This window comes from Numida meleagris, chromosome 10 (assembly GCF_002078875.1).
Source record: "Numida meleagris isolate 19003 breed g44 Domestic line chromosome 10, NumMel1.0, whole genome shotgun sequence".
Classification (NCBI taxonomy): Eukaryota; Metazoa; Chordata; class Aves; order Galliformes; family Numididae; genus Numida; species Numida meleagris.
Window position 1 is genome coordinate 2,789,509 of NC_034418.1, and position 26,769 is coordinate 2,816,277.

At 38.9% G+C, this 26,769-nt stretch overlaps 1 protein-coding gene across 2 annotated transcripts in view; it reads right to left on the minus strand.

Moving 5' to 3' along the window:
* Positions 1 to 26,769, minus strand: part of NFATC3 (nuclear factor of activated T-cells 3) — a 61,031-nt gene that overhangs the window by 20,967 nt on the left and 13,295 nt on the right. For both annotated transcript variants that reach the window (XM_021409024.1, XM_021409023.1), the window contains exons 2-8: positions 23,967 to 25,098; positions 16,764 to 16,926; positions 5,317 to 5,516; positions 4,113 to 4,285; positions 3,180 to 3,320; positions 1,267 to 1,322; positions 513 to 639 (exon numbers count right to left, since the gene is read on the minus strand). In XM_021409024.1, coding sequence (XP_021264699.1) covers positions 513 to 639; positions 1,267 to 1,322; positions 3,180 to 3,320; positions 4,113 to 4,285; positions 5,317 to 5,516; positions 16,764 to 16,926; positions 23,967 to 25,098 — 1,992 coding nt within the window. The remainder of the gene's footprint in view (positions 1 to 512; positions 640 to 1,266; positions 1,323 to 3,179; positions 3,321 to 4,112; positions 4,286 to 5,316; positions 5,517 to 16,763; positions 16,927 to 23,966; positions 25,099 to 26,769) is intronic.

Sequence of the window (26,769 nt, forward strand, 5' to 3'; positions counted from 1 at the left end):
ATTAAGCCTTTTTTTTTTTTTCCAACTGAAACACATGCAGTTTTCACTTCTGTTCAAGTTCCAAAGTACTTTCTCTGAACGGGCTGCAATATGTCTGGAAAAAAAAATACTTTTCTTTGTTTTCCTTACATCTAAAACTGCTTTTATGGATATTTGATGGGGGGGAAGAAAATGCATAGAACCTCATATTCTGTGACCTCATTGCCCCCATGTCATCACTGGTTTATTAGAAGAGCAAATTCTGAGATTTACTATCGTTCTCAAAGAACGGTAAAATGCAAATTATTCTGTAAAATGCGTAATCAAAAAATACTTGGCTGTAGTTGTAGCACTGTAGCTTATTACTCTAGATTTCAGTATTTTAATCAGTGAGCTTAAATAAGGTATTTTACAGACTGTTCAAAGCCAGTCTTCCCTACCTGTCAAAGGCACAAAGACTGTCTGAACTACGTTCAAACATTTACCGTAGAACAAGAAATAAAATGCAGCTTTTTTTTGTTTATATTTAATACCTGGTGTGTAAGTAAAACGCTGAGATTGGCTTTTTTTCCTCTTGCCATTGCAGAGATAAAACTGCACCTGAACTGCAGCTGTAATAGTTTTGTTGTGGTATGGCGGAACTTCAAGTATGATGTTTGCCTGTAAGAAAGTTTAAATGAAAAAATTTTGTGTATTAAATGCAAATGAAACTGCCATTAATCACAGAAGAACTAAAACAGTTTTGCTATAAAACTAAAGCAAATTGATATTCTACAATGGATGAACTTCAAATGTATGCATATATTACGTATCAAAATGGTAGTATTAGCAAACTGTTAACCAGAGATGTTTTTTCTTTCTTAATCCCAAGCATTCTGAAGGTTAACACTTGTAATTAAAGAAACACATCTAAATGATGCTTTGTTTACCTGCCAGTGCATAAAACACAACGGGAGTCAAAGAATTGCACTTTGGATCATTCAAGCTTGAAAGAAAGATACTAATGCACTGGAAATTACTTGTCATCTTACAAAACTTATCTTCAGTTTTCTTTTTGTCCAATTTGAATTTCTTTCTGCAATGCTTTCTCAAGCATACTAGTTCTTTCAGCACATCATCTTAATGGCTAGTTTAAAGAATCAAGACTATTTAGACGTCTCCAGTTGTCTGTCTGAATCAGCCAATGATCTACTTTGCTAAATGAAGTCTAAATTTCAGAACAATGAAGATGAGTAGTTCCTCACTTGAAAACATGATTTCTAAAGAAAGAAAAAGAAAGTTTCTCACCCCTTGACACTTTTCCCTAATTATTTTCCCTTCTACCTCCCACTGAGGTCGTCCATCTGTTGGGAGAAATTAACAAATTATTGAAGCAAAAAGCATTTTCTGAAATCCTTAAATGCTTAATCTTAAAATTACTTGAAGTGCATTTACTGTCAGTCATAAAGCAGCAGTTCAGTGAGAGGTACAGCTGCCCGAGACACACTGCAATCTGTTTAAAACATACAGGGATTCTTGGGAGTTTCAGTACCACACCAGCACTGTGAAGCTGGCTGTTGTGCAAGGTTCTGCATTTTAATAGCACCTGCTGACAAACAGCTGTGGCTGGCTCTAAAGGAGGCAGGGTGGTTGGAGAAACTTTTTTTCCAAAACATTTTTTTAAATGAAGTTAAATACTAATACTACTTAGGATTATTCAAAGAAGCATGCTGAAGGTTTACAGGTTCAGTCCCCATATGAGAAACAATGTATACCATATCTTCTGTGCATATCCAAAGGTTATACATTTAAGACAAACGTGCTCCAGAGCCAAAAGGGCCTGTACTTCAACTATGGGGCAACCTGTCTGTGCTGCGAGGGAAGTCACTTCACCTGGGTGAACCTTCTTGTTCTGACCTAGCATAACCTGTTATCTTTCATCTACTGTCTAGCAGCAATGTTCCCTCAAAAGGGCTTAAAAGTACAGCTTGAAAAAATACATATCAAAATATATTAAAAAGCAACTTATATTTGCCAATTAAAATCAACACTACACTTTTACTTAAATATTGAAGGTAAAACCAGGATGTAGAACTGGACTTAGCTGTAACCTTTTTATTTACTTTGTTTAGTGATAAATGCATTACTCAGAGATGTTAAATTATCCAACAGTCCTTCCTGGTTCTGTATCTGCTCTGGATTTGCACTGTTATCTTAATGCTTCTTCCTACAATTAGTATCTATAGAAAATACTTGAAAATTCAGGACTGGCTGTCCTAGTACACTGATGTCTTTTTCCCTAATCTTCCCTCTAGTATCGAGAGCGTAACATTATCAGGTTAAACTATCACTGCTGGAACCTGGATACCTGGTTTCAACTTTTCAAGAAAGAGTAGCAAAGGTATTTTCATAGGGTTTTTGAGTGTTGAATTCCCTAGGCAAAATTAAATTGGTATGCAAATAGCAGTTACTTCTGGTAAACGATAAAACTACGGAAAAAAGGGCTTAACTCCAGATAAGCAGCAAAATTTTTCTACCAGTTTTCCGCTTCGACATTCCATTAATTGGTGATATCAGAATTGTCTGTAATTTCTTAGTAAATTTTCTATCTGTATTTGAGACTAGCAGGAACTGCTGCAACCACCAAAACATAGAATGCAACTGTGAAGTCCTAGACTTTAGGTAAAGAATTGAATTTTACTAACAGGTTTTGCGATGATGTATATTTTATTATATATTATTAATATATTTATTGATAAATACTTCAAAATTTTAACCTGAAATAACAGGAGGGCCAAGCCACTGCCTTTGAAAAAGCTCTGATTGCAACCAAAGCCTCAAAGCAAAATAAACATTTATGTTCCATATAATGATTAAAAATTAAGTAACATCAACATTATCAATGAAAAACAGTACATTTCCCTTAGTTCCCATATTCATTTTGCACCTTTTATTATATTAAGGAAGAGAAAAAATGGTATGATCCATCAACTGCATCTTTATTCAAAGCCAGTTATCCTGCAGCTGTCTTCCTGAATCACAAGTGCTATTCTCAGCAATCACTGCCAACCACCACCTATAGATCACAGCTCAAACTGAAGTTTCAAATTGCTACTTCTGAGTTCATTTTTCTTTTTTAGAAACACCCTTTCTTCTTCAAATTAAGCTCAAGCAGTGTTTTTTGTTTTGTTCTTACGAAATATAAGCAGGGAAGCATTTACCTTGTCCTTTTTCAAAAAATATAATTTTTGATTCTGGAAGGAAATTAGATCCTGTTACCACCATTTCATGGCCTCCATTGACTGAGCAACTATTGATGCTGTATTTTTCAATCTGAGGAAGTTCTTGAGCAGATCGCTGAGCTTCAAAACAAACAAACAAAAATATTACTCATAGTTTTAACCATAGCAGTAATAATTCTCCTATGGTCCTAAACTAAAGAATCAGATCTGAAACAGTCACATATTTATGTATATAAATTGTAATTGTGCATTATTTAACCTTTGTTTGCTGCATTTACGTAATTTCAACACAATTATTAAAAGACACAACAAGGAGCCATGAAACCCAACAGATCCTACCGTTACAGCAAATGCAAATCTAAATTTAGGAACAGTAAATTACAAAAAAAAAAACCACACAAGTATTTTAAAAGCTACTTTCTTATTTGATACATAAAATGAGTTCTAGCAGAAACTGAGAATAAGGTCACATTTTGGTTCCTTGCTGCCAGCATTTAAAGACATGAACTCCCTACAAGTTCAGTTGCTTGATCAAGTAATTGCTGTAAAAAGCCAAGGAATGGTACAGATTGTTGCAAATGAAAGGTATTATTTCTTTCTAAAATGAGTACTTACTTTCACTGCTGCCTCCTTTCGCATACAGGAGCTTCTTAAGCTGCTCACTGTGTGACTGCAATATTAGGTTTAAAGTCTAAAACTGCTGCTCCTCGGAACCTTTATGGTGCCCAATGGTAAGTACCATCCTCAAATAAACACGTATCATTTTTCTTAATTAAGCTCCTTACACACAATACTTTTCACACACAATCATTACATATATTCTGACAATAAATATCGTCAGAATGACATCAGGAAACAGAACGACATGCAGGAAACATGAGTATGAATTACATATAGTTAAAGCAATCTTACAGCATTCAACAGGTATGGAAGCAGTCTGCAGAGATAAGACTTTTCCACTAGGTTGTGGGATGTGAACACGAAACACGAGTCGGACTCTGGTATTCTTTCTTCCAATATCTGTCTCTCCTTTACGGAGCTCAATATCTGAATTGCGAAGTTTCAAAATACCCGCACAATCGATACTGGAGATAGGTGAGGAAGGATGGATTAGAAGAGAAATGGAAGAAAATGAATCAAACTTTTGCTTAAGAATACTCTGCAAGCCTTTCTGTTAAAGAAGGAAGAACATTCAAATTTTCCCCATGTTATGCTGTTCTAAATGTTTACATTAACAGATCTGTTAGTGTCAGAAATGTAAGCGAATTTGTATACATTCTGTCTTACAAACATCTAGCTGCTGCTTTTTTGAACCTCTAACGTTGTTCAAAGTAAGCTATGTAACACAGTACACATTTACAAGGATGATATTTAGTGCTGCTTGGGAAGAGAGAATGACAAAAGTGCAGGCATCACATCCCAGCTACCATTCTGTATGGTTATGGATTATTCATATAAGCCACACGATACTTCAGTCAAATAACACAGAAGCTTCTGAAGACTGTTACTGTGGGTTCGGAGCATTCCATGGAGCTAGCATAAGATCCGTATCTTTAGGAAATCCAAGTTGGCCTCAGAAGTCTCATTAGAAATAAATATGCTGCATTAACAAATAATTGTGCTTCACTCATTTCACTGACTCTCCAAGTAGAACAGAGCAGTGTAATTGTTGCTAAAACCAACCAGTATTAAGCTATGATTTGGCACATTCTACCTGGCAAGATGTGAAATGTCAGAATAACTCAACTGCTAAAAAAAAAAAGAGAAAACGCCTGTCAGGATATGAGAAGTCAGACAACCACATTAATGAAAAACAAGCAGCTGCACTCTACCAGCCAGTTACAGCTCACATGCAATTCTACAAATGTAGGGTCATATATATGTATAGATTAGATGGGAAAGTAAAACCCCAAGTCGTTCATCTTCCCATCAATCACATGAGCTTCCTTGTCTTCCTGCTTCGTTACTTCTAATGTTACCTGAAGACTTATTTCTGAGTGCTGACGCATGTGTCATGAATCACACTTGTGGAAAATACGCGTTTTTACTGGATGTTTCTTTAGTACAAATTGGGAAAAAAGAAAAAAGACATATCAACTAAAGAGCTGCAATGTACCTGGCTGACATATTATTTTCAGGAAGAAGTGGTATTTCCAAAACTTTTGTGCTGGCAATTATTATCTCCTGACTTGCTGTAGCAACAGTTTTTCCAGTGATGCGGTGCACCTGGTAAAATGCGTGAGGTCTCAAGTAGCGATCATCTGCAGTTCCGATGAACATCTGCAGGTTTACAGGCTTTTCGCTGTAGCCCAGGAGCTGACAAAAAAAGCAGATGAAGTAAAACGTTAGTTGATTTTTCTGCATTTGTGTGAAAGAGCAGTACTCAGTGTGTATGCTTTCTCAGTCTCCTGTGTTTTTTTTTTGTTTTGTTTTTTTGGTTTTTTTTTTTTTTTTAGAGCAGGAGTATGAGGGGAAAGAAAGGAACCAGGTTGGAATTTCTGTTCCTGTTGTTTTTCTGGGCTCAGTGATCTCTGGACCATTACTACAGCAAGGGAACTATGCTGCTTTTCAGACTTGGAAGGCAAGGAACTCTGGATTCCTTTGTCCTCAAATCTCCTTGTACCTTGGAAAGATCAGTCCAGTTCAACTTCTACCACACGACTAAAGTAGCCTGGCTTCAGTTCTGAAACTCAGATTCTGTCTCCTCCTTGACTCCAGCTACTAAGAGTAATTCACTTATACATAGGCAAGCAGAAAAACAGATTTAATAATGTTAAATCAAAAAGTCACAACTTCTCCGGGCTTGAACAATCCTTACCTCTTCAGATCCTTGTTACACTGAAGGAAAAGTACCTGCCACTAAAGGTACACATGCTTAAAGTCATGGCAGCTTTTATCAAAAGCAATATTCTGTCCTATAATTGACTAATTTCCATCAAATTTCTTACAGGATTTCATTTATTTGCATCTATATATGTACTACTACTGATAGGCTTATGTTCTTTCAAACATATAAAATCTTTGTTCTTGAGCTTCCTGTACAAAGAGCTAAATTCAGAAAAAAACCCTAAACCATCAGTCACTGAGTAACAACAGTTTAGATTACCAGAGTTGATGCCCACGTAAATAAGTGCAATATTGAAGCATTTACAGATGTCAAAGGACAAACGAAGCTGCTGTGACCATCAGTGTTCGGACAGGTTTCTTGCCCTTCATTTAAGTCACCTGTAAACTACAGCAACACAACCAGCTCCCAGCACGTTCTACTCTTAATTATCATTCCAGTGAAAGTGGGACATAGGGACTCATATCAATTAAGCATAAGTTCCTTTTAATACTCGATGCAAGGCTTCATCTTTCCAAAGTATTTTATTGTAATGCCAAAACACTCTTGTACAAATCTCTATTCTTTTAGAGTACTTGAAGTAAATAACATGTAAAGAATACTTAAGTACATATATTAATTTAGCATTTACAGCAGCCACCTCTGCTGAAATTTTCAACACTGTGACTCTACCATCCATCTTCCTCAGCTAAAATTAAGTCTAACGTGATGAAACAGAGGCTGAATGTGAGCACTGTGAAATGTATCCACTCTTAATACTAGGAACTATGAAAATTACAAGCCAGACCTATTCAAAAACTTGAATAACTTCCAAACAGGGTCACTGTGACAAAGCCGATTTCCAGTTAAAGCTATGCCTCCCTTCCTTAACAATGGATATGTACACAACAGTTCTAGAGATAACAGCAATGAGAGACGGACTCACAGAACTGGGCCAGTCTGTCAGCAGTCAGGGGAGACTCATTCCCCTGCAGCAGTGTGCACAGAGCAGGAGCTTAACTCAGTGAAGCGAAGTATAGCTGGTGCCAGCAGCTGCAGTGGTAGAGCCTCAGAAGCAGCATGGCTGTGCTTCTCATGTGCACTGCTCAGAACTGTTTCTAACTCTACTTCCACTACTCCCAAGCAAAGGTTCACCCTCTATGCTTGGCTCGGATACGTTATGGAAGACACAGAGGGCCGAGTTTCCAAACATTGTTCTGCAAAGTGTGCTGGAGGAAGGGAAAGAGGCAGAAAAGACAGACAAAAAAATCCCCATCCCACCAACAGATTAGTTATATATCGGCAAGGTATCAAGTGCATTTTCCGAACAATGATCTTGTAATACAAGCTTGTACACGTGCGCTGTACCCCTGGTTTATATATACTACATTAAACAAAAGATAAATGTCAAATTCAACGCTCCAACAACATTGCAAGGAAAAATACTGTAATGAAAGAATACACTCATATAATAATTTAGAGGAAACCTATGCATGTTACGAATCAGAAACATAAAGCATCTCATGATTAAACGTGTTCTATAATAACATTAACACAACCCCCAAGGATTTCATACACACTGAAAAGCAATACTAGCTTAAACCAGTCTCAAAACAAAACCAAAGAAGCTTCCCTCCACCACCACTGAACTGTGTTAATCAGATGCTTACACTACGGCTGTCTCGTGCACTGCTGTAAAGCACCTGCGGTGAAGTCCTGTTAAAGGTACTGGGATATATACGGTTAGGCAGTGTTATAACATGCTGGAAAACTAGAAGAGGCTTCATAAAATTTTACTTTTTCATACAAATGATTTATTGTGTTTATTGAATGTTTGAAGTTAAAAGATAACGTGAAAAGAAAACAATTGTAAAATGATAAATATAAATAATGTGTATAAGTAAGTGTGGCGATTAAGTAAGCTGGGCAGTGGTGAAGAAAAGGAATAACCTTGTCTCCTGTGCTGCAGAGTGTAATCAGGGCCTGGTCACAGAAACAGGAGCTACAGAAAACAAAGGAAACACCTTTTTCGAGCAAGCAACGTGCAGCTTACTTACGGTGTTTTCATGTTTAAACATCGTGCTTCCAACAGCAAAAAAAACAGCAAACCTAATTGCCTGGGGAAGCTGTACACACGAGCTGAAACTTTAGGCAGCTGGAAAGAGCTGCTTTAGATTTTAGCACTTTCGCTTCTCTTGTCTAGGCACGCATTACAAGGATTCCACAAGAGTAAACCAGCAAATTTACACAGCATTGTTCATCAAAGAGAAGATTCTGCTGGGGGACAGTGAGTCAAGGTGTTAGTGAAAAATGAGATGAGTGTTTGTGGAAAAGATGTCTGCACATCATTAGTAAGAAGGTAGCTGGAGACTACTGGGGACTAAAACGAACTGAGTCTTACAGTGATGGTAATCTCCAGAGTCTGCTCACTGCACATTTCCCTTGAATAGTGTCTTTCTGAGTAAGTGCTCCCATAGTATCTTTTCAGCATTTTTTGGTCTTTTCAGAAAGGCCAAACTAATACCAGAGTGGGATGTGTTAGTCAGAAAGAGCAACAGTTGTCTCTCAATTACATTCCTACAGTATCTGTGACTGTGATTTATGTTCACACTGTGATGGGAACAGCTACAGATCTCTAATTCTGGTTGAGAGCTGTTTTGCATTTAAAGCACAACTTCCCTTTTATTCGCTAAATATGATATTAATCTCCCTTAGGAGATTAATAGGCCTACAGAATGACTTCTGAAAACATACAATCCATATGTACCTTTCAGGAATCACTTTGGACTAGCTACTCTTTTTACACTGCTTTGGTTTTCTTATGGACAGCCCTCTGAATTAACTTCCATTGCTTCTGCTTCTGAAACTAAACGATGGAGCTGAGGTCATAACGTAAGTCCAAATATAGTATTATACTAGCAATAGTATTCTGTGAGCATATACATGAGGATTACTTCTTTTACAGAATCATTCAAGGCCCTCCCCTCCCGTGCCACATTCTGTGCCTAGCACAACACGAACATGCCATTAAAAACAGCCCATTTCACACCATTCCTGGGAACAGAGGACAATGCTGGATTACTTTGTTAGTTCACCTTGAAGTACTCCTACTTTATTTAACTGTAGTTGTGTTCAGCAGTATGCTGGAGAGCATGAATGTAACAAGAACAAGCTTGGTGACGGCAGGCCTTATCTACTGTGACAAAACCTTTAAACCTTTACACCCGCCATCCTCAGTCCCCACTGGAGACTGAATTACCAAGGAATCCGAACTAACCAGCGATGTGACAGCCTCCCTCCAAAGGAAAGATGACACGTGGATCCTGAATTGCCACTGTTGATGCAATACCTATCTTGTGAATAATGGAGACTTACTATCCACAATCAACTTCAGATTAGGAAAAACGACGTATTTGGGAATTTAAAAATGCATTAAACTATAGCTTTGTTTTCATTCAAAAAACATTGACTCTTAGAAATGTTGATTCAATGACAGTGGAGTTAGTTACACTTTCTTATTAGCTCATTTGTGTTAAACACAATACTATATAGTGAACAGCCCAAACATTTAAGTTAATCAAAAAACATGCTACTTTTATTTCAATGAAAACACCTACATAACTTAAGAAAGCACATATCACGTTTTGTTCAAGTATCTAGTGAAGCTTTGGCATCTGTTACTTGAGCTTACCACAGTAGATAATCCATGATGTGCACAGTGAGAACATAATGTTTCTGCATAGCTCGTAGGTATCTAAACTAAACCATTCACAAACTACTGGTAAGTGCTGCAGAACTGCTATGATGAAGATGCATTACAAGAAATTGCTACAATATCAGCCTGAGTCTCAGTCACGGGACATTCACAGAAAGACACTAACAGAAACAAAAGGGTTTTTCTGGTTTGTTTTTCTCCCCATGCATATCAATGGAATAAATGCTGGAACGCACACAATCTTACAGCTGCGTGCTACAAAAAAAATTACTTTTAAAAAAATACACCACTTTCCCAGGAGTAGCGAGCAGCGTGCTGCAGCCAACTAATAAGTTACTGCATGCTGTCACTACTGACCTCTAGAAACCCTCCTCTGTAACAGAATACCGATACACCACCCACTGCTTTGCTGAGGAAACTCAGCCAAGTTGCTTTTGTGTTTCTATATCGTTTCCATAGCAAAGGTCAGTGCATGCGTAAGTTAAACTAAAGCTGGAAGGCTAAAGACTGAAGGTCACAACAGGATAAGCCAGAAGAGCTTCACGCCAAAGCAGTTCCAGCCTCATTACTACACTGCACACAGTAAACTCACGCAGGTCAATACTTGGTTTGCGATTTTTACCAAGCATAAAGAGAATACGTTCACGAGACATTTTCGATCATCAGGATCAAAATAACTAGTTATTTCTTCCTTGAGAGTCTCGTGACAGCTGGATGCATCGCTGTGGGGTCTATATTCCTTAAAACAACTTTTTGAAGTTACACAGTAAGGGCAAAAGAGGAGAAAAGGTCCAGTTATATGAAGGCAAAAGGAAATACAAAGGAAAGACAAAGCTGTTTTCTTGTATTAGGTGTTTTTACTTTCTACAATTGTATAAAGAAAGACATGGTATAATTCACCGTGCTATCTAAACAACCCTAAAAGAAAGGAACTTCTACTATGCAAGTTTTACTTTTCTTTCAAACAGCTGTTTACCAAACAAAACCTGCCAGACCTCACCACAGTAATATAATAAAGAAAAAAAGCCTCTGAGATGTTTTGTCCTCTGAGGCAATGGAGATGTGACCAACAGGCTTGGAACACTCCGGCTAACAATACCCAAGAAGCGCTGAAGCAACACAATGACTAACAAACACTGGTGGTGCAATTTACCAGAAATGTATCAACAGTGGCATTTTGAAAAGCTTGAAGCAAGCTATACATACAAAACCAAGAAATGAGAGTTGAGGGAAGTTATCGAAGTCAATGACTACACCCATCGCCTTGTGGCCTTGCAGAGGGGCAGGAAGTGCTGGCCTACGATCTCCTGTGTTTTGTTTGCATGAAACAGGAGGAGTTCACTGCAAGAAAACTCCATCCAGATTTCTCTGACCATACATACCCCCATCCACTGGCTCAGAAAGTCTGAGCAGTGCATGGGAATGTCTTTTTTTTTTTTTTTTTTAAATTTCATTCTGAGTCCGCAAAGGTTCCAATGTTACAAGAAGTTAAATACCTAATTTTAAAATTAAATATGTACAAACAAAACATCTACTTCCCCTTCCTGAACTGCAGTACTATTTCCAATCAGTTGATTATTTGATGTAGGAAGGAATAGCATGCGTATCAGAAAAGCATCCTCCTTCCTCTTTTGCTAATAAACTCGTCAAGTAGACTGACTTGAAGATCTTATAATAATACAGACCTCTGTGATTCAGAATAAATAAATAAAAAATAATGAAGTATGAAAGAACAAATGTTAATAAACTACTAGACTGTGGCACAAGTCCAGACTAAAAGCATTCTAAAGGTCATCACAAAGACAAATGGGTCCTGCAAGGGACCAAAACAAAAATACCAGTGCATTACTGGTCATAATACCAGACAATCATACCACGTACAGAACATCCTTCAAGGTTTAAAAAGCTAGATTTTCTATTTCTGAAATCTCACGCACACTCACTGCTTGCAGATAATTTGAAAGCATTTTAAATACTAATTTCAGGCATATTTTTGAAGAGTATTTCAGCTCTGACTCTCGTCCCATTCTATGTTACCAAAAAAAGGAAAGCAACTCAGTTAAAATAGCAGTAGACTAGCATTACAACTTCACACAGTGCAGAACTGCTAGCTACATCAAACTAGCCATCACAATACGTGACCCACGTTCAGTTTGCTCTACGCTATCCAAAAAATAGCATTATTTCTGATCTTCCAAATTCCAATGCCAAATTATGCTATGGACAGTTTTCCAGAGGAGTGTTTCAGGGAAAGCCCACGTAACTTACAGAACAAGTGTAATGTGACTTTGGGAAAAAATAAAAGTACTACTTCTTTACATCTTAGTAACCACATGACACAAAAACCAGACAACTGGGTCATTACAGATCCAGTATGCCACATTACATTTTTTTTTCCATATTCAAGCATTTTCTAGATTGAGTATTTGAGCATATATTAGATGCATCAGTATGGGATACTATCTATTTGGGGGATTCTGGAGTGGAAGATGACTATATAGTCATACATATCTCTTCTTAAAAAGATATTTACGTTTAGAATCTCATCCAAAAGTCACTGCTTTGTCCAATACAGCCAGTTACATGATTCACGAAGGCTGCACTTTCCTTCTCCCTTCTACATAAATTTGCAGGTTGCTGTCACCAAACAATACTAAGCAATCAGAGCTAGGATGCAATCTGCCTTCTGGTGATGTACAAAGAAGGGGAAAAGTTCAAGTCAAAAAAAAAAAGCGTAAGAATTGAAAAAATGAAGACAGAAAGAATGGGAAGGGTCGTGAGACACAGGAAAAAAACCCATGCTGCTTATTGGGCTTTGAGAACAATAAGGAGAATCCTGATATAATAATACCTGTTGCTCAAGAACTTACATGAATTGGTCACATAGAACACCTGGAAAAAAGTGACAGCACAGAATTACAGGCCAGGAAGTGAACGCTCATTTAGACAATCTTTCATTAACTTATTTTTCTTGGACCATCTCTGACATTTCTCAGCTAGATCCTTCTATGCAGGTTACAGTTACAGTGCACTTGAACTCAGGCAGAGTTCCATAGGCTTTCAGAGGAGGCCTTCCTGTTTCAGAATGTATCAAGTAGTTCACAAATCAGTTTACTTTTTCTCCCCTCCCAACTCTTCAGCCATGACCTTCAAGCACTGCGATCACACTACACAGAGCTGACCTTCAGTCCCTCTTTCACAGCTCTCAGGTAAGCGGTTTCTGTGATGATAAGTACATACATCAATTTTTCTTTAATACTTTGATTTTTAATCCAACACCTTTCCTCAACTGTAACAGTGTTGAGCGGTCCATACACATTTTGCATGATGCTCCCCCTCCTCTGTTCTGGCAGATACAACTACTCTAAGAGTTCTGCTTAAGGCAGAGTAACTGATGAAAGACTCTACCCCTTAAGCCCTTTGTATTATGGCAAAAAAAAAAAAAAAGACACTTATTTATGGTACAAGCAAATTCCTAACAGCTATCACTGCCCCAAATTGATACTGCACACATGAGGCACTTAATCCATGAGTGGAACCTACACAACACCTGTTGCAGACGTGCCATCATTTTAGAATAAAGCTCCTCTCATCACTGATCACACCTAGACCCATCCCCACTGTGGCAGCACTTTGCCACAGGACAGGCACTCCCTGCATGCAGAACAAGGAGCTCTAAAGCCCCTTGGTGCAGCTGACTGGAAGGTCATTGAGACTGCCTTCCTCAAGGGGAACAGAACAAAACATCAAAATAAAATACTTGTTGTGCACAACAATAAGTGGTAATTTTTAGAGCTGTTGGGTTTTTTTTTAATAAATAATTTTAAAGCATGAAGCTAAAAAAAGAAAAACTATTCCTGAGAGATCCTTACTGTGTTTCTGCCCGCTCTGAAATGCTCTAAGTCATTATCCAAGTGAGGACTCATGAAAATCCCTGACCGCTTTAGAGAACAGTAAAATCGCATTGGAGCAAATTGTATAACATAATGTTTATGTGATTATGTACACATGAGCTGGGGCAAGAGTGAGAAATTCAAGGCATTACGATCATTAATATAAGATTTAGATGAAATGCAGCAGCTATATTTTAAAGGCTTTTTAGATATGTAAAATAAGTAGTTTAACCCACTGAGTTCGGTGAAGGTAGAAGTTTTCAGAGGCAGCCTTTGTCTCCTGACCATACAATACAAAATTTTCACACAGTTTGCATGAGACAATTTCAAAACGTCACCTTCCTCCTTGCTAGCCATGCTGCCAAGGTATTTATTTCTTCCCTGTGGGCCTTTCCTGTCAGCCTTATCTCGTGGATTTTTCTACCCAGGTAAAATAAGTACTGCCAAATTACATGGACTAGCTAGAACATACTCTCAGGCAAGCAGAGATTAAAGCCACAGGTACCTGCTGTTTAGAATTTTTGCCACTAAAAAGCTGAGAACAAGGGAACTTCATTACAGAATTTGCTTCCTTAAAGTCAATGAACTTACAAAACGAAGCATGATGCTCAACTAATTTCGTTTCCTCACATTTGGAAATAAGCTGATTAAATGTACTCACAACAGATGATGCCAAATTTGTCAGAAGCTTAGTCTCCTAGCAACTGGTACAGTACAGCATTAGTAATAGATTAATGACATGTGCTAATAGATTAATGGCTTGAAGCTACGTACTATCTTAAAATCTTTATTTTAAATAACACATCAACTGTACATGCAGAACTACAGAGGCTTCACAGTTTGGAAATTAGATGTTCTTTCTATAAAACTTCGTACAAAAGCAACAAAAACTTTGAGCACTCAGGCCTTCAAGCACCCATACCCTGCCTTGTCTGACACCGCTTCACATACAGACACGTAACGAGAAGATGCTGAGTACAGTACTGCAGTGATCACACACATGGATCTAACTGAATGGTGTAGGGCCAAGAGTACAAAGAAAAAGTCAGGCAAGCTGTAATGCATATCGTGTACTGAAGTCATGCAGCAAACTTCTAGAAGCACTGGAAAAGATTGCACCTTTGTATTTAAATGGTTTATGTCTGCACACTATACTATTTACCTTTCACCAAACTTGGCCCTTAGCATAGTGTTTTTACCAGCAGCAAGTAAAAAGTTAATTCAAATCCTTCTTTTGTTTCAAAACAATTTCCTCTCTCCCATCAAGCACAACAATTAATTTCTAATCCAGCTGGAAGAGACCTAACTGCAAAATAGAATATTGATTTGCACTTGTATTCAGTTTAGAGTGGCACAGCACAATGCACGTGTTTAAGCATGAGACTGTGAAACTAGAAATACTATGCCCATTTTTAAAACAGTATTCTTGTCATGGTGAGGTATTTCACAGTTCTTATGTGAATAAATACCTTTGAAAAGAGTGAGCATAAGTCATGCAGGTTACAGAGCTGTTTTTCTCTAACTTACATCTAAGCACTGCTTCAAAAGCATCAAGTAGTTCTGCGAGCAAATGAAACTCCCCGTGTATTTGTCTAGCCTGGTAAACATCAGCAAAACTAGCTCCCTTAACACAAATACTTGTGCAAGACACAAGCACCTAGGGGAAAATAAATAAATAAAAACATAGCTTCCAAATGCTCAGCAGAGACTTATTTTGTCAGCAAAAATCTCCCAAGATTCTGTCCTTACTGAGGATGTATTAAATTCCAGTGCCAGCTACTCTGGCATGTCAAAATTGTCTACTTGTTCTCTACCGACTAAAGCAACACAATGCTCCACAAGAAGAAATCTTCCCAGTTAACCACTCTCAGATTCCAGCCTAGCTCAGGCATCCTCTCTTTTCCCTAGCATGCAGCACAGACACCCCTGCTGAGCACCTGACTGCTGCCTCTACTGCACTAAGAAACCTAGCAGGTCTGCCAATAGGAGGCTTGAGTTGGTTAGGTCATGGTATCCTCACCAAGAGGAAAACACTGAGGAACTCCATAGGGAACATGAAAGCTGGCTGAAGAGCTCACAGTAAGAATGGAAATGAAACAATGGTGGAAGATAGCGATGATGAAAGACATTCAGGGAAGAAAAGATGTGATGACAAGATCCAGTCCTTCTTTGCAAAGAGAGAAAGGAAAGGTACTGATGAAAAAGTCATAAAAAGAAAAGAGGAAGAATGAAAAAAAGAAGGTAAGCTAGCTGAAGAAACAGAGTTGGGTAAGCAGACCAAAGAACATGATTAAGTGTCAGCCTTCAAGAACTGCATTAGACGAAGAGCTTGGAGACTGCAGGAAAAAAGTCAGTCCAACAGATTTAATTTCTGCTGGTTTATCTTTCAATATATATGTATAGCTTCAGAACTTGAGAGAAGACAGTAACTACTGGTAAACTAATGCTAAAGTCTGCTTGGCACTGAGTAAGACATGTACACACCTCACCTCACAGGGAGCACATCTCAGCTCATGTACCTACAGTTACAGCCACAGCATCAAACACCCATGCATCTTGCCCTTCAAAGATACGATGGTAGAACTTTCATATGAAAGCCAAGTCGAATCTATCAGGACCTTACATCTAACTCTGATCTCAGCAGCAATTGGTTGGTGTTTGCAAAGCATGTAAACACTATGCTTCAGATGTCTTTAGCATTTACAACATTTAGCAGTAAGGAAGCCTGGCAAAACAGCTGTTAATGACCAGTACTAGGTATCAAAACAGGTAGTGTATCACCACCCTCTTAGTCAGAAAACTGTTGCCTGCATTGCTGCATTTACATCAGTTTCACTTCTGAAAAAAACAAACTGTTCTAAGAGACAATAAAGCTTGCTCGATTCTGTTAACACAATGGAAACAATGACAAGACACAAGGCGGGGGAGGAGGGGAGCAAGTCTTGCCCTTACAGATTAACAGTCCAAATCTAAACTAACTTTTATATTGCACAGGTTACGTCTAGGGCAAAATCTTACCCAGGAAGGAATGTCAGCTTCACAGAAGGTAAAAATTCACAGTATCATAAATGCCAGTAGCTGTACTTAATAGAAAAAAGTTATCTCGGATTCAAGAAAGCCAGACTTCCTACCTTCACTACAGGGTGTCCTCCAGTAGACGCTTTTACGGCTCCTCTGCTTCCTTCTGTTTCGTAGTGAGCTCTGTGATGAGTTTTAGGCTGGACTTCTATTTTCAGTTCACACTGCCCGTAATGACTCGGTAAAGGCCAGTCAAGAGGTGGCAAGGAAGATGTGCTGCAATCAAGACAAACGCTATGGTTAAATGAAGTATGTCATTTGGCCAGGGCAGAATCAAAACAACTTGTCTATAAAATATAATGACATCACTTTCCTAACAAATGATTACCAAATAAGAACAGCTAGTAGCCTAACGCTATTACTTGAAAATTCCCAAAGTTTACTAATGCATGAAAATGTTCAATTAAACATTCTGGGCTTGTTAGTGCTGTATTTCTTTCTTCCAATACCTGATTAAAAGAAAGGTACTGTATGACTCCCTGCCTCACATTACCAGTGTTGCTCCTTAATGCTATTCATTTTTTGTCCTCGAGTACACCAACATGCAAGTTCAAATGGCGTGAGGGGAAACAACCTAAATTCAATCTGTAAGTAAGTCATCTTTAATTGTCTTCATTACTACCTTCAAATATTTTTTGCTTTGCTAAGATTGGTAAGCACTGCACCTCGCTAACTATCGTGAAAATGAACACTATATGATGGTTCAATTTTTTAAGACTAGTAGTCCTATCTAAGCATAAAGACTTACTGCAACGGACACATCTGAAGCGCATGCTTTATTATCCACAAGTTGTACCCTTACATCCATTAGCAACGCTCCTCCAGGGAAGGAGAAAAAAGTAAAAAAAAATGCAGCAAAGTAATATGGAAGAACCCCTAAGGAAAACAAGCCACATAACACCGTCAATTTTTTCATACCTATCCTTTTACCTGCATGAATTCACATACTTATTCTCATAAGAACAGTCAGATCCAAGTCAGTAATTACCTGGTGGAGCAAATTAGTTTACAAACATTTAAGAGTGAACGTTTATAGTGCTGTGTACCACATAAGAACACATACGAGAAAAAATAAAATAGTTCTTAGTACCACGCTTTGACCAACAGGGAAAGCAAAGTAGGTTCTAAAGAGATGGACAGATAGTGGTTTGTATCACTGCCTGAGAAAGCTCACTTCCATTTCTTTCTCCTTCACAGCAAGTCAGGAAAAGCCCCACCACCAATCCAAAACCATCCACATTTCCACAAACACAAATAGCTGCAGATGCACAAAAGATAAATGTTACCTTCTGTAGAATTCAGCTACGACTTATAAAACGTACCCACAGTTGGAAAAGAAGATAACATTTGGATTGAAGGGAGGGGGAAAAAAAAAAATCTGTCCTTAGTAAGTATCTGGATGGACTTGGGCTCAGACTGCAGCACCATAAATCCACCTTTTACTGCAAACATCACTGTCACTAGGCATGAAAAAGGGGGAGAAGGAAAGGCACCACTTGCTGGCATCCTCCCTTGGGAGGACAACCCACAAGCCTGCTGACCTGCTGCTTCATGCAGTACCCCTACTGTGCACTTCAGGAGAGAGCTCACCTGGTAAATTAAACCTCATCTCCTGAAGTCCCATTCTGGGAGTCAAGGGGAACAGGAGTGCTTCCCTTTCTTCTTACTGAAAGGAAGAAACGTGAGCAGTAAATCACGCCCATGAGCATTCAGTGTATAGCAAAGACTCCTCTCCCAGCACGCAGCTCTGATGACTGGTCCTTCCACAGCAATCATATTTACTGGGCAGGGAGAAGACGGTGATGTCGGCAATAAAAGAGGAAACATAGGAATGCAGTGTAAGCCCAGTCCGTCCAGTTACTTACCATAGGCCAAGGTGTACTGCCTAAATGCTATTACTGGCTATCAACTAGACCTTGCCATTCACTTTTATAGCTATTGAAGGAGAATTGGACTCAAGTCTTCAGTCTGAAAAAGGAAAGAAAATGTCAGGATTAGAAGATACTAAACTTCTTTTAAAACTCTTTTGAGCATGCAAGAATTTTTTCTGGTATGCACAGTGAACAGATACGCTCCCTAGGAGAGCTTGGTATAATACACACACCACAGAAAATATATCAATTACCGAGAGATATTATACCGAGAATTATATATTGTACCCATTCAAGAAAATGTATTCATTGTTATTGGTAACTCCATACCTCTCAGAGTAGTTAATTCTGCAATGAACTAGTAAAAACATAGCGCAAGCTGCCTCAGAGTCTCCTTATCTCCTGAAAAAAATATTTGGGAAACCAGAACAAACACAGACACAGGAAAATAACCAAGTCTCTAGATTTTGTCATTCTTTGAAAACAAGCAAAATATCAAAGTGAGGGAGGGAGCAAGCACACATACATATGCAGATCCCTAAAACATAAAACAAACAAGCAAGCAAACAACAACAAAAACTGGAAACCTTCTAAGTTTTCTAAATAAATGACACAGCATTAAGACTCGGAGGCTGTGCCGCATGAAACTGCTATTTTCTACATGCAGCAGAATACAGATGCTTCAAATCTAATCTCAGCATGTCGTTGAGACAGCACCATTCTGTAAACGTGCAAACGTTCTACCAGTAATACCAAGAGAATTTCATAATCTGATTAATGCAAGTCTCCAAAAGCTCATACTCCTATCACATCAAGATTAAAGGCTTTAGGGAACAGCTGCTATTAAAGGAAACCTAGGAGGAACCCTTCAGCAGCATTGTCAGCAGAAGCCACTGCATTTAAAATGATCACTTCAGTGTTCAAATACTAATTCAGTCAACACCTTCTTCACCTGCAGCCACAGTTTCTAAAGCAGAACTGCTTCTGGCCGCACACACTGAACACTCATCTTGTGTTCATCGTAAGGACAGCCACATGAGTTCCACATTTCACTTTTCATGCCTACAGAAGTCAGGGCCCAGCATGGGCTGTGCCTCTCTTGCACAGGAAGAAACAAACTCTAGAAACAAGATTGCTTCCTTGCATTTGACTTACCTTTTATTTTTCCTTCTATCTTACATACAGTGCGCCGGGGCCAGTGACAGCCATGGAAAATAATCCCATTAAAACCTTAACATGCTCATCTTCCATTTGGAGCAGTCTGCCTGGGAAATACACTGGGCAGACAGCTGGGGCTCTGTGCAGAGAGCAACTGCTAACCCCGGTCCCTCAGCTGAAGCACGTGCAACTAGCTCAGTTTTAGTTTGCTGCTCTGTTGGCATCCATGCCTAGAGAGTTTCTGAATACAGGTGAAATAAAAGCTCATTTTAGCAACTCAGTATGAATATATTCCTGCTCCTCAGTACTCACAAATTCCAGTAATAAATTTTTGAAGACACACACTGGGATCTCAACTGTCCTACTACTAGCAGACCAACAGTTAAATATGCTTTAGAGTATTGATACAGCATACTGTCAAATAAAATCTATATACGGTCATGTCAGAACAAAGCAGAGAGCTGAAGCATCTGTTCTGCACAGAGGTCATATATTAAACTCTATGTGAATTTCTTTGGATTCATTAATGGTGTGTAAACACTAAAGCAATAGCCTCCCTTATTACAAATACAAGAGGTTCAAAGTTCCCTTACTTGTCTCACTTAAGTGGGCACCTATCTTGAAAGTCAGCAGTTTGCAAACATTTTCACTTTAAAGTTTTGCTATCACAGCATAACTGGTGTTATTTCTATTTAACAGCAAACTGACGGATAACTACATGCAGAGTAAGTTTGCTACAGTCCGCTCACACTGAAAGATTTATTCTTCTAAAAAATTAAAGACGGAGATCCCAATAGTTATGCTAAAAATAGAGCATAGCTCCATTCCTCTCTCCTCCCCAGACTTCCAAGAGAAATATTTAGACGACAGAACTGACTATTGCAAGTATTTTACCATCTGCCACTACGTTTACACATTCTTTTCTTGAAAAAGTAGGTAACACTGTCAGCAATCCTAGTTTTCAACTGTAACTGCTAGATAATTGCAGGTAAAATACTCTCAAGATGCTATTAAGTATCTACCACTAAAGAGAACTGTCCTGAACTGTCCTGAACTGAAATGCATCAAAGCCCTTCTGTTCATCATCATTGGGACAAAGAAACTGCACGGCAGCCCTTCAATCCACAGCACTCCAGATTAGGTTTTGATATAGTATTCTGAAGACAACTGTCAGTTTGTGAAGTTGTTCTTAATTAAAAAATCTAAGAATTCCACCAGGAGAGGCACAACAAAATAAACCAACATTGTATTTCAAGGATTTTGCTTGTTAACAAGTATTTCCAGGACACAAAAGCACAATTTGTTCCTGTGAAATACTTGTTCCAGCGGTTCAATTAAAAATGCATGACTCATTAATACCCTACAATCTATTTGCAATTTTTCAATTTATAATTACATATTTTGCAATCTGTATTACCATTAATATCGTGCTATATATAGTCCATATAAGGACTGCTCTGAAAGTAATACCTCCTAGTTTATTATGCTGGCCCATGACAGCAGAGGCGGACGCTGGCGGTAGGGCAACAGAAGCTTCCCACCAACATTCTGTTACATTCTGTTGCTGTGTGACAAATGGCAGCAGAGGGGCACTCCGACCACATGGCACCTGACACGGAAGTGCACAGGAAGCAAAGGTGTGTCGCTGAATTCCTGCATGCTGAAAAGATGGCACCCACTGACATTCACTGACACTTGCCGAGCATTTATGGAGACCAACCAGAGGCTGTGAGCACAGCGAGGCGGCGGTGGTGCATTTCAGCAGTGGGAACAGCAGTTCCCTTTCATGGTGCATTCTTCTGAGCGTGGCATGCAGGCTCTTGTTCATCACTGGCGACAATGCACGGCTAATGGTGGTGACTACATTAAGAAAATAATGTTTTGTATCTGAGAATTTGCTCTATCCAATTGTATTATTGTGCTCTTTGTATCTGTTGCAGCTTCCATGGAAACAAATAGGAAGCATTACTTTCAGAGCTACCTACGTGTAATACATAATAAATACAAATATAATATAAATTGCAATTAGTATCTAATTTTGTGACAACTCAGGTGCTCGCTTTTGTTTGTTGTTGTGGACTACTTCAATGGGATTTTCCTCCATTTAATTTTTATTCATAAAGCAGAAGTGAACTGAACTGCCCCACTCTGTGAGCATCAAAACCAAAATATCTCATGATGAACTAACTATCTGAATACATAGAAGTCGCACTGCCTCACTGCACCGGTGGAACAGGCTACAAATGCTAAGTAGCTCAGCATTTCACTGAGGATACAGCTGCTAATGAAACCATTTCCACTAATTCAATACTCAGGATATATTTTGGGCAGCAAAGGTACACAGCTTGTTTTGTTCAGTTTACTTGTCAATAGATTTAGTCTTTACCTTCTTCTGCACGTATGCCCTTTTTATATTTTTAAGAAGTACCAGCTTTTAAATAAAATCTGACATTCTGGATTAAGTCAATCATTAGCTCTTGCTTTTGCTTTCCCTCTACCCCCTGCTAAGGAATAGCTTCATCAGCTACACTGACTTCTTCATCTACTACATCCCTGAAGAACTAATCTTAAACCCTGCAGAATTACATCATTTCAATCCCTTATTTTCAAATCAGTACACAGTAGTACAGGAGCACCAACATTTAAGCCTACAGCATGTTTTTACATGGTTAACTGTTTTATATACATTAACCTAATCTAACTTTATTAGGAAACGTCTGCACAAAACCAGGAGGAGGACAGCTTCACCCTCCAGCACACCTCCACCCCTTGCTTTTAAAACCTAGCAGAGCAACAAAAAGGTTCAGGAAAGAAGCGGGTAATCTGAGCAGAGTAATGGCAATAGCTACTCAGCCAGCAGCAGTGCTACTTCAGCTCCCATTTCTAATCTACCTACTGCACTGCTGTGGCAAAGCAGTCCCAGAAGCTCTGTGGTCACACAGATCACAGACCTGCTCCACCTGAAAAAATAACAGAATGGGAAGGAGGAAGAGTGAGTTCTTCCTCCAGCTGAACTAGTTCCTTCTCCTGAGTCTCCACAAATTATCCTGCAAGCACACAACTGCAAAAGGACAAGACCTGATTACCTCAGCACCATGTAGGCAGAAATACCCTTGGAGCCAAAGCTCAGAAATGAATTCCTTCTACATGTCTTTCAGCATGACATGCAAATCTATCTTCTCTATTCTAGTTAGCAGAATTCTATGAACCCAAAGAAGTGAAAACAAAAGGAAAGGAAGCCTCCACCTCTTTTGTGCTGTCACAGTTTTATAAAATGAGCAATCAGTTTCATAGAACGAGCAGTCAGTCTTTACAGAATCACAGGGGCTGGAAGGGACCTCTGGAGATCTTGTAGTCCAACCGTGCTAAAGGTTTCCTACAGCAGGTTACACAGGAAAGCATCCAGGCAGGTTTGAATATCTCCAGAGAAGGAGACTCCATGACATTTCTGGGCAACCTGTGCCAGTGCTCTGTCGCCCGCATGGTAAAGAATTCTTTCCCCCATGTTCGTATGGAACTTCCTATGTTCCTGTTTGTACCCACTGCCTGTTCTGTCACTGAGCACCAAAAGAGAGCCTAGTCCCATCCATTTGACTCCTGCCCTCTAGATATTTATAAGCATTGACAAGATTTCCTCTCAGCCCTCTCTTCTGCAGGATGAACAATCCCAGGGCTCTCAGCCTTCCTTTGTAAGGGAGATGCTCTGGACCCACATTATCTTTGTGACCCTCAGCTGGACCCTCTCCCCTCTGTCTTTCTTGAACTGGGGAGACCACATCTGGATGCAGTGCTCCAGATGCAGTCCCACCAGGGCAGAGCAGAGGGGGAGGATAACATCCCTCAACCTGCTGGCCATGCTCTTTTTCACGCACCTCAGCTATATTAAAATGCTAACTGTTCAGATTAGATGCAACTGCTTAAAATACAAGCATGCACAAAAGCTGCAGACATTTGATTTAGCTGGGCTCTGTGCGCGAACAGAAACAAACTGTATTTAAATAAATTCATTTCCTGTGTTATAGTGCGTCTACTGCGTTCTTTTAAAAGAAGAAACAGGCATTTGGAGTCTTAACTTGCTTTTTTCTTATTATAACATTTACCTGCCTACAAGAAGTTGTCTTTTAGAAGTCTTGATGTATCATAGAAATATAAGCACAGTAGCATGCCTACATAGGATGCATTGGAGGGAAGACTACTGAAGGACTTGCGTATTTTCTTTCAACTTACCGAAATATAGGAGTATGACCAGGCTTTGGTTTGTTCCAAGTAAAGTGCGAAGGAACAGACAGAAATTGGTCTCCAGGCAAATCTTTTTTCAAGGTGTGTTGTGAGCCAGAGCAGTCATCTACTGCATTTTCAAGGGATGACGATAAGTTACCCTGTTCTTCAGGACAGATGTCTATTTTTCCAGACAAAGTAGCAGTCTGATCCTCTGAGGTCTTTCTTGTTTTAAGAGGAATATCAGTCTCTGAACAACACTGAAATGGTGAAAGGCCAGAATTAAGACCCTGCACATTATGGATGGAAGTGTTCAGCCACGTGTCTTCTGTTATGCTTCCTCTGGGAGAATGACCAGGTGATGGAGTTGGAGAATGGTGAGGAGAGAGAGAACCAGCATAGCAAATCTCAGCACTGGAGTGTCGCCGTTTCCCACAGGGGGATGTAGGTCTTGAGGAGGGCCTTGATGTTGGTCTAGGGCTTAGCCAATTTTCATCCGTAATGCTAGTTCTAGGAGAATGACAGGGAGACTGTCTAGGTGACAAGGCATGCCCAAACCCATAAGGCTGTTGCCAAGATTCATCACTAGGACCTCTTGGAGAACCACCAGGAGACGCCAGAGGAGAGCCAAGGGTAAATCGAGCAGCTGCTTCATTTAGCTCTGAGTCTACATCATCATAAACATGGGAAATGGACTCACAAGAGGAAGCATCTGAAAACCAACTTCTGGAGGAAATGCTGCTGGCAGGGCTTGGACTAAGGGATGATTCCCTATATGATGGCTCAAGAGGAAGATAGAGATGGTCCCGTGAAGGCCTTTCCATATAGTCATTTTCGGTGCCATTTGTGTGCAATTCATCTTCATTGGCTTCAATCCCTTGATGACAGTTAGGTGAAATAGATGTAATCTGAATACTGGGGCACTCAAAGGGTTTGGGTCCACCTAGTGGACTATATTTGGATTCTGGTACCTCACTAGTTCCTTCATAGCTCTTGTGACTCTGAAGTCTTGTAGGCGGTGACAGAGGAGAGGAGTGAGACTGCAGTCCATGGCGAGGAATACAAATTGGCTGATTTACAGAAGATGATGGCTGGTCTACATTAAAGATGTATATGGATGCACAGTCATCAGACTCAAGATCTGAAAAAGAAGAAACAAAAGAAGTGTAACCAAATCAGAGTACAATACTTGAAAAATGTCACAAAAATCTTTTGTTTCCCAGATATGTCCTGTCTGCAACATCCTAGACATTTCTCACTATACTAGGCACATAAAATAAAGCTAATTATTTTACATCCCTCCCATTTACATATTTATGCACATGACTACAGCTTAAGTTTTCTTTTGTAAATCTTGTTTTTAACCAGATTCTGCAGTTTATCCACATCTTCAGTGGTTGAAAATGTAATATACACAGAGAACATGGGTTTAAAATCCTGAAAGGTTCCAATATGGAACGCTCAACTCAAACACCTTTCATAACTATTTTCAGTTTATTCACTTCTTAGTTGTTTTATCATAATTAGATGTTTAATCTTCTTAACAGGAATATGAACAAATATGACACTTTCTCCAATCTCATCAGTCAATACTTATAAGCACTAGAATAGGACATGCATTATATTTATCTCCTTTAACATCAGAAAGCATCTTCCAGTGACTCAAACTTCAATTAAGATGACAAATAACTGCCAAGTATCTAATCAAAAGAGGCCTAGCAAGAAGCATTATTAAACATAGTACAAAGAATCTTATTCTAAAGGTCTTTTTGGTTGCCTAGAAAACTGTTAAGAGCCCATCTCACAGAACAGCATTTTTTCAAGTCTCATGAATTTTGAGCACAAGCCATCCAGCATAAAAAAGGAAAAACAAAACAGTCTCAGATCTCGCAAACTTAACCAAAACACAGGAAATATTCCAAAGAAAAACAAGCAATTGTGAGGGAGCGTGAGTCCAGTTAAGAAATTCAGCAGCTTTGTCTCACAGAACCAAAGCAGATACTCTTGCCCTGCTTCTCAGTGTTAAGTGCCAGTATGAGACATTTGTATTTGAAATGACTAGAGAAAGCACCTTTTTCCTTATTTTGTGACCACTCCTACTAGTTTCTTTTCCTTTGTGAAAGGGATCCCAAGTAGGATATTAACACTTTTCCAATCTTTTCAGATTTCAAGGTTCATTCAAAGTTATCATCAAGCAAAAGATCCTTCTAGCCAACTCTTTTTCACACAGCTCAGCAGAAGTTTCTGCTCATTTAGAAAGATACATATTCACCCTAGCCATTGTTTTAACACTGTCGCTCAATTTGCTGCCTTGCTACTTGAAATGAAGATGGTTTTAAATAAATTTACTCTCACAATCAAATAAAGTACCCAGACAGGAAGCCATGCATTTCAGCCTTCTCCATGATGAAAAAAAAATGTAGGATGTTAATCAAGTCATTCTATTCTAAGTTTCATTTAGAGCAATCAGCATAAAATTAACTAAAAGACATTATTCAGAAACAAAACAAGAAAGCATCTCCTCAGAGGCAAGAAGAAAGCATTTTCAAGTGGAGACAAATCATACTGCTACTGAGGAACAGACTGTAACTCTGTATACTGAAAGAGGCACAAAAACGCTTTTAAGACTAATATTCAGTACTATGTACATTGTAGGATTTTATATGTAATATTACATGTAGTCATATGTAACACTTTTTATATAACTATGCCATTACTATTATTATGTGTTTTAAGAGCACAAAAAACCCGTTATATGCTGTTTTATAAACATGCATATACTACCAGCATTGAGACACTATGGAGGGACTAT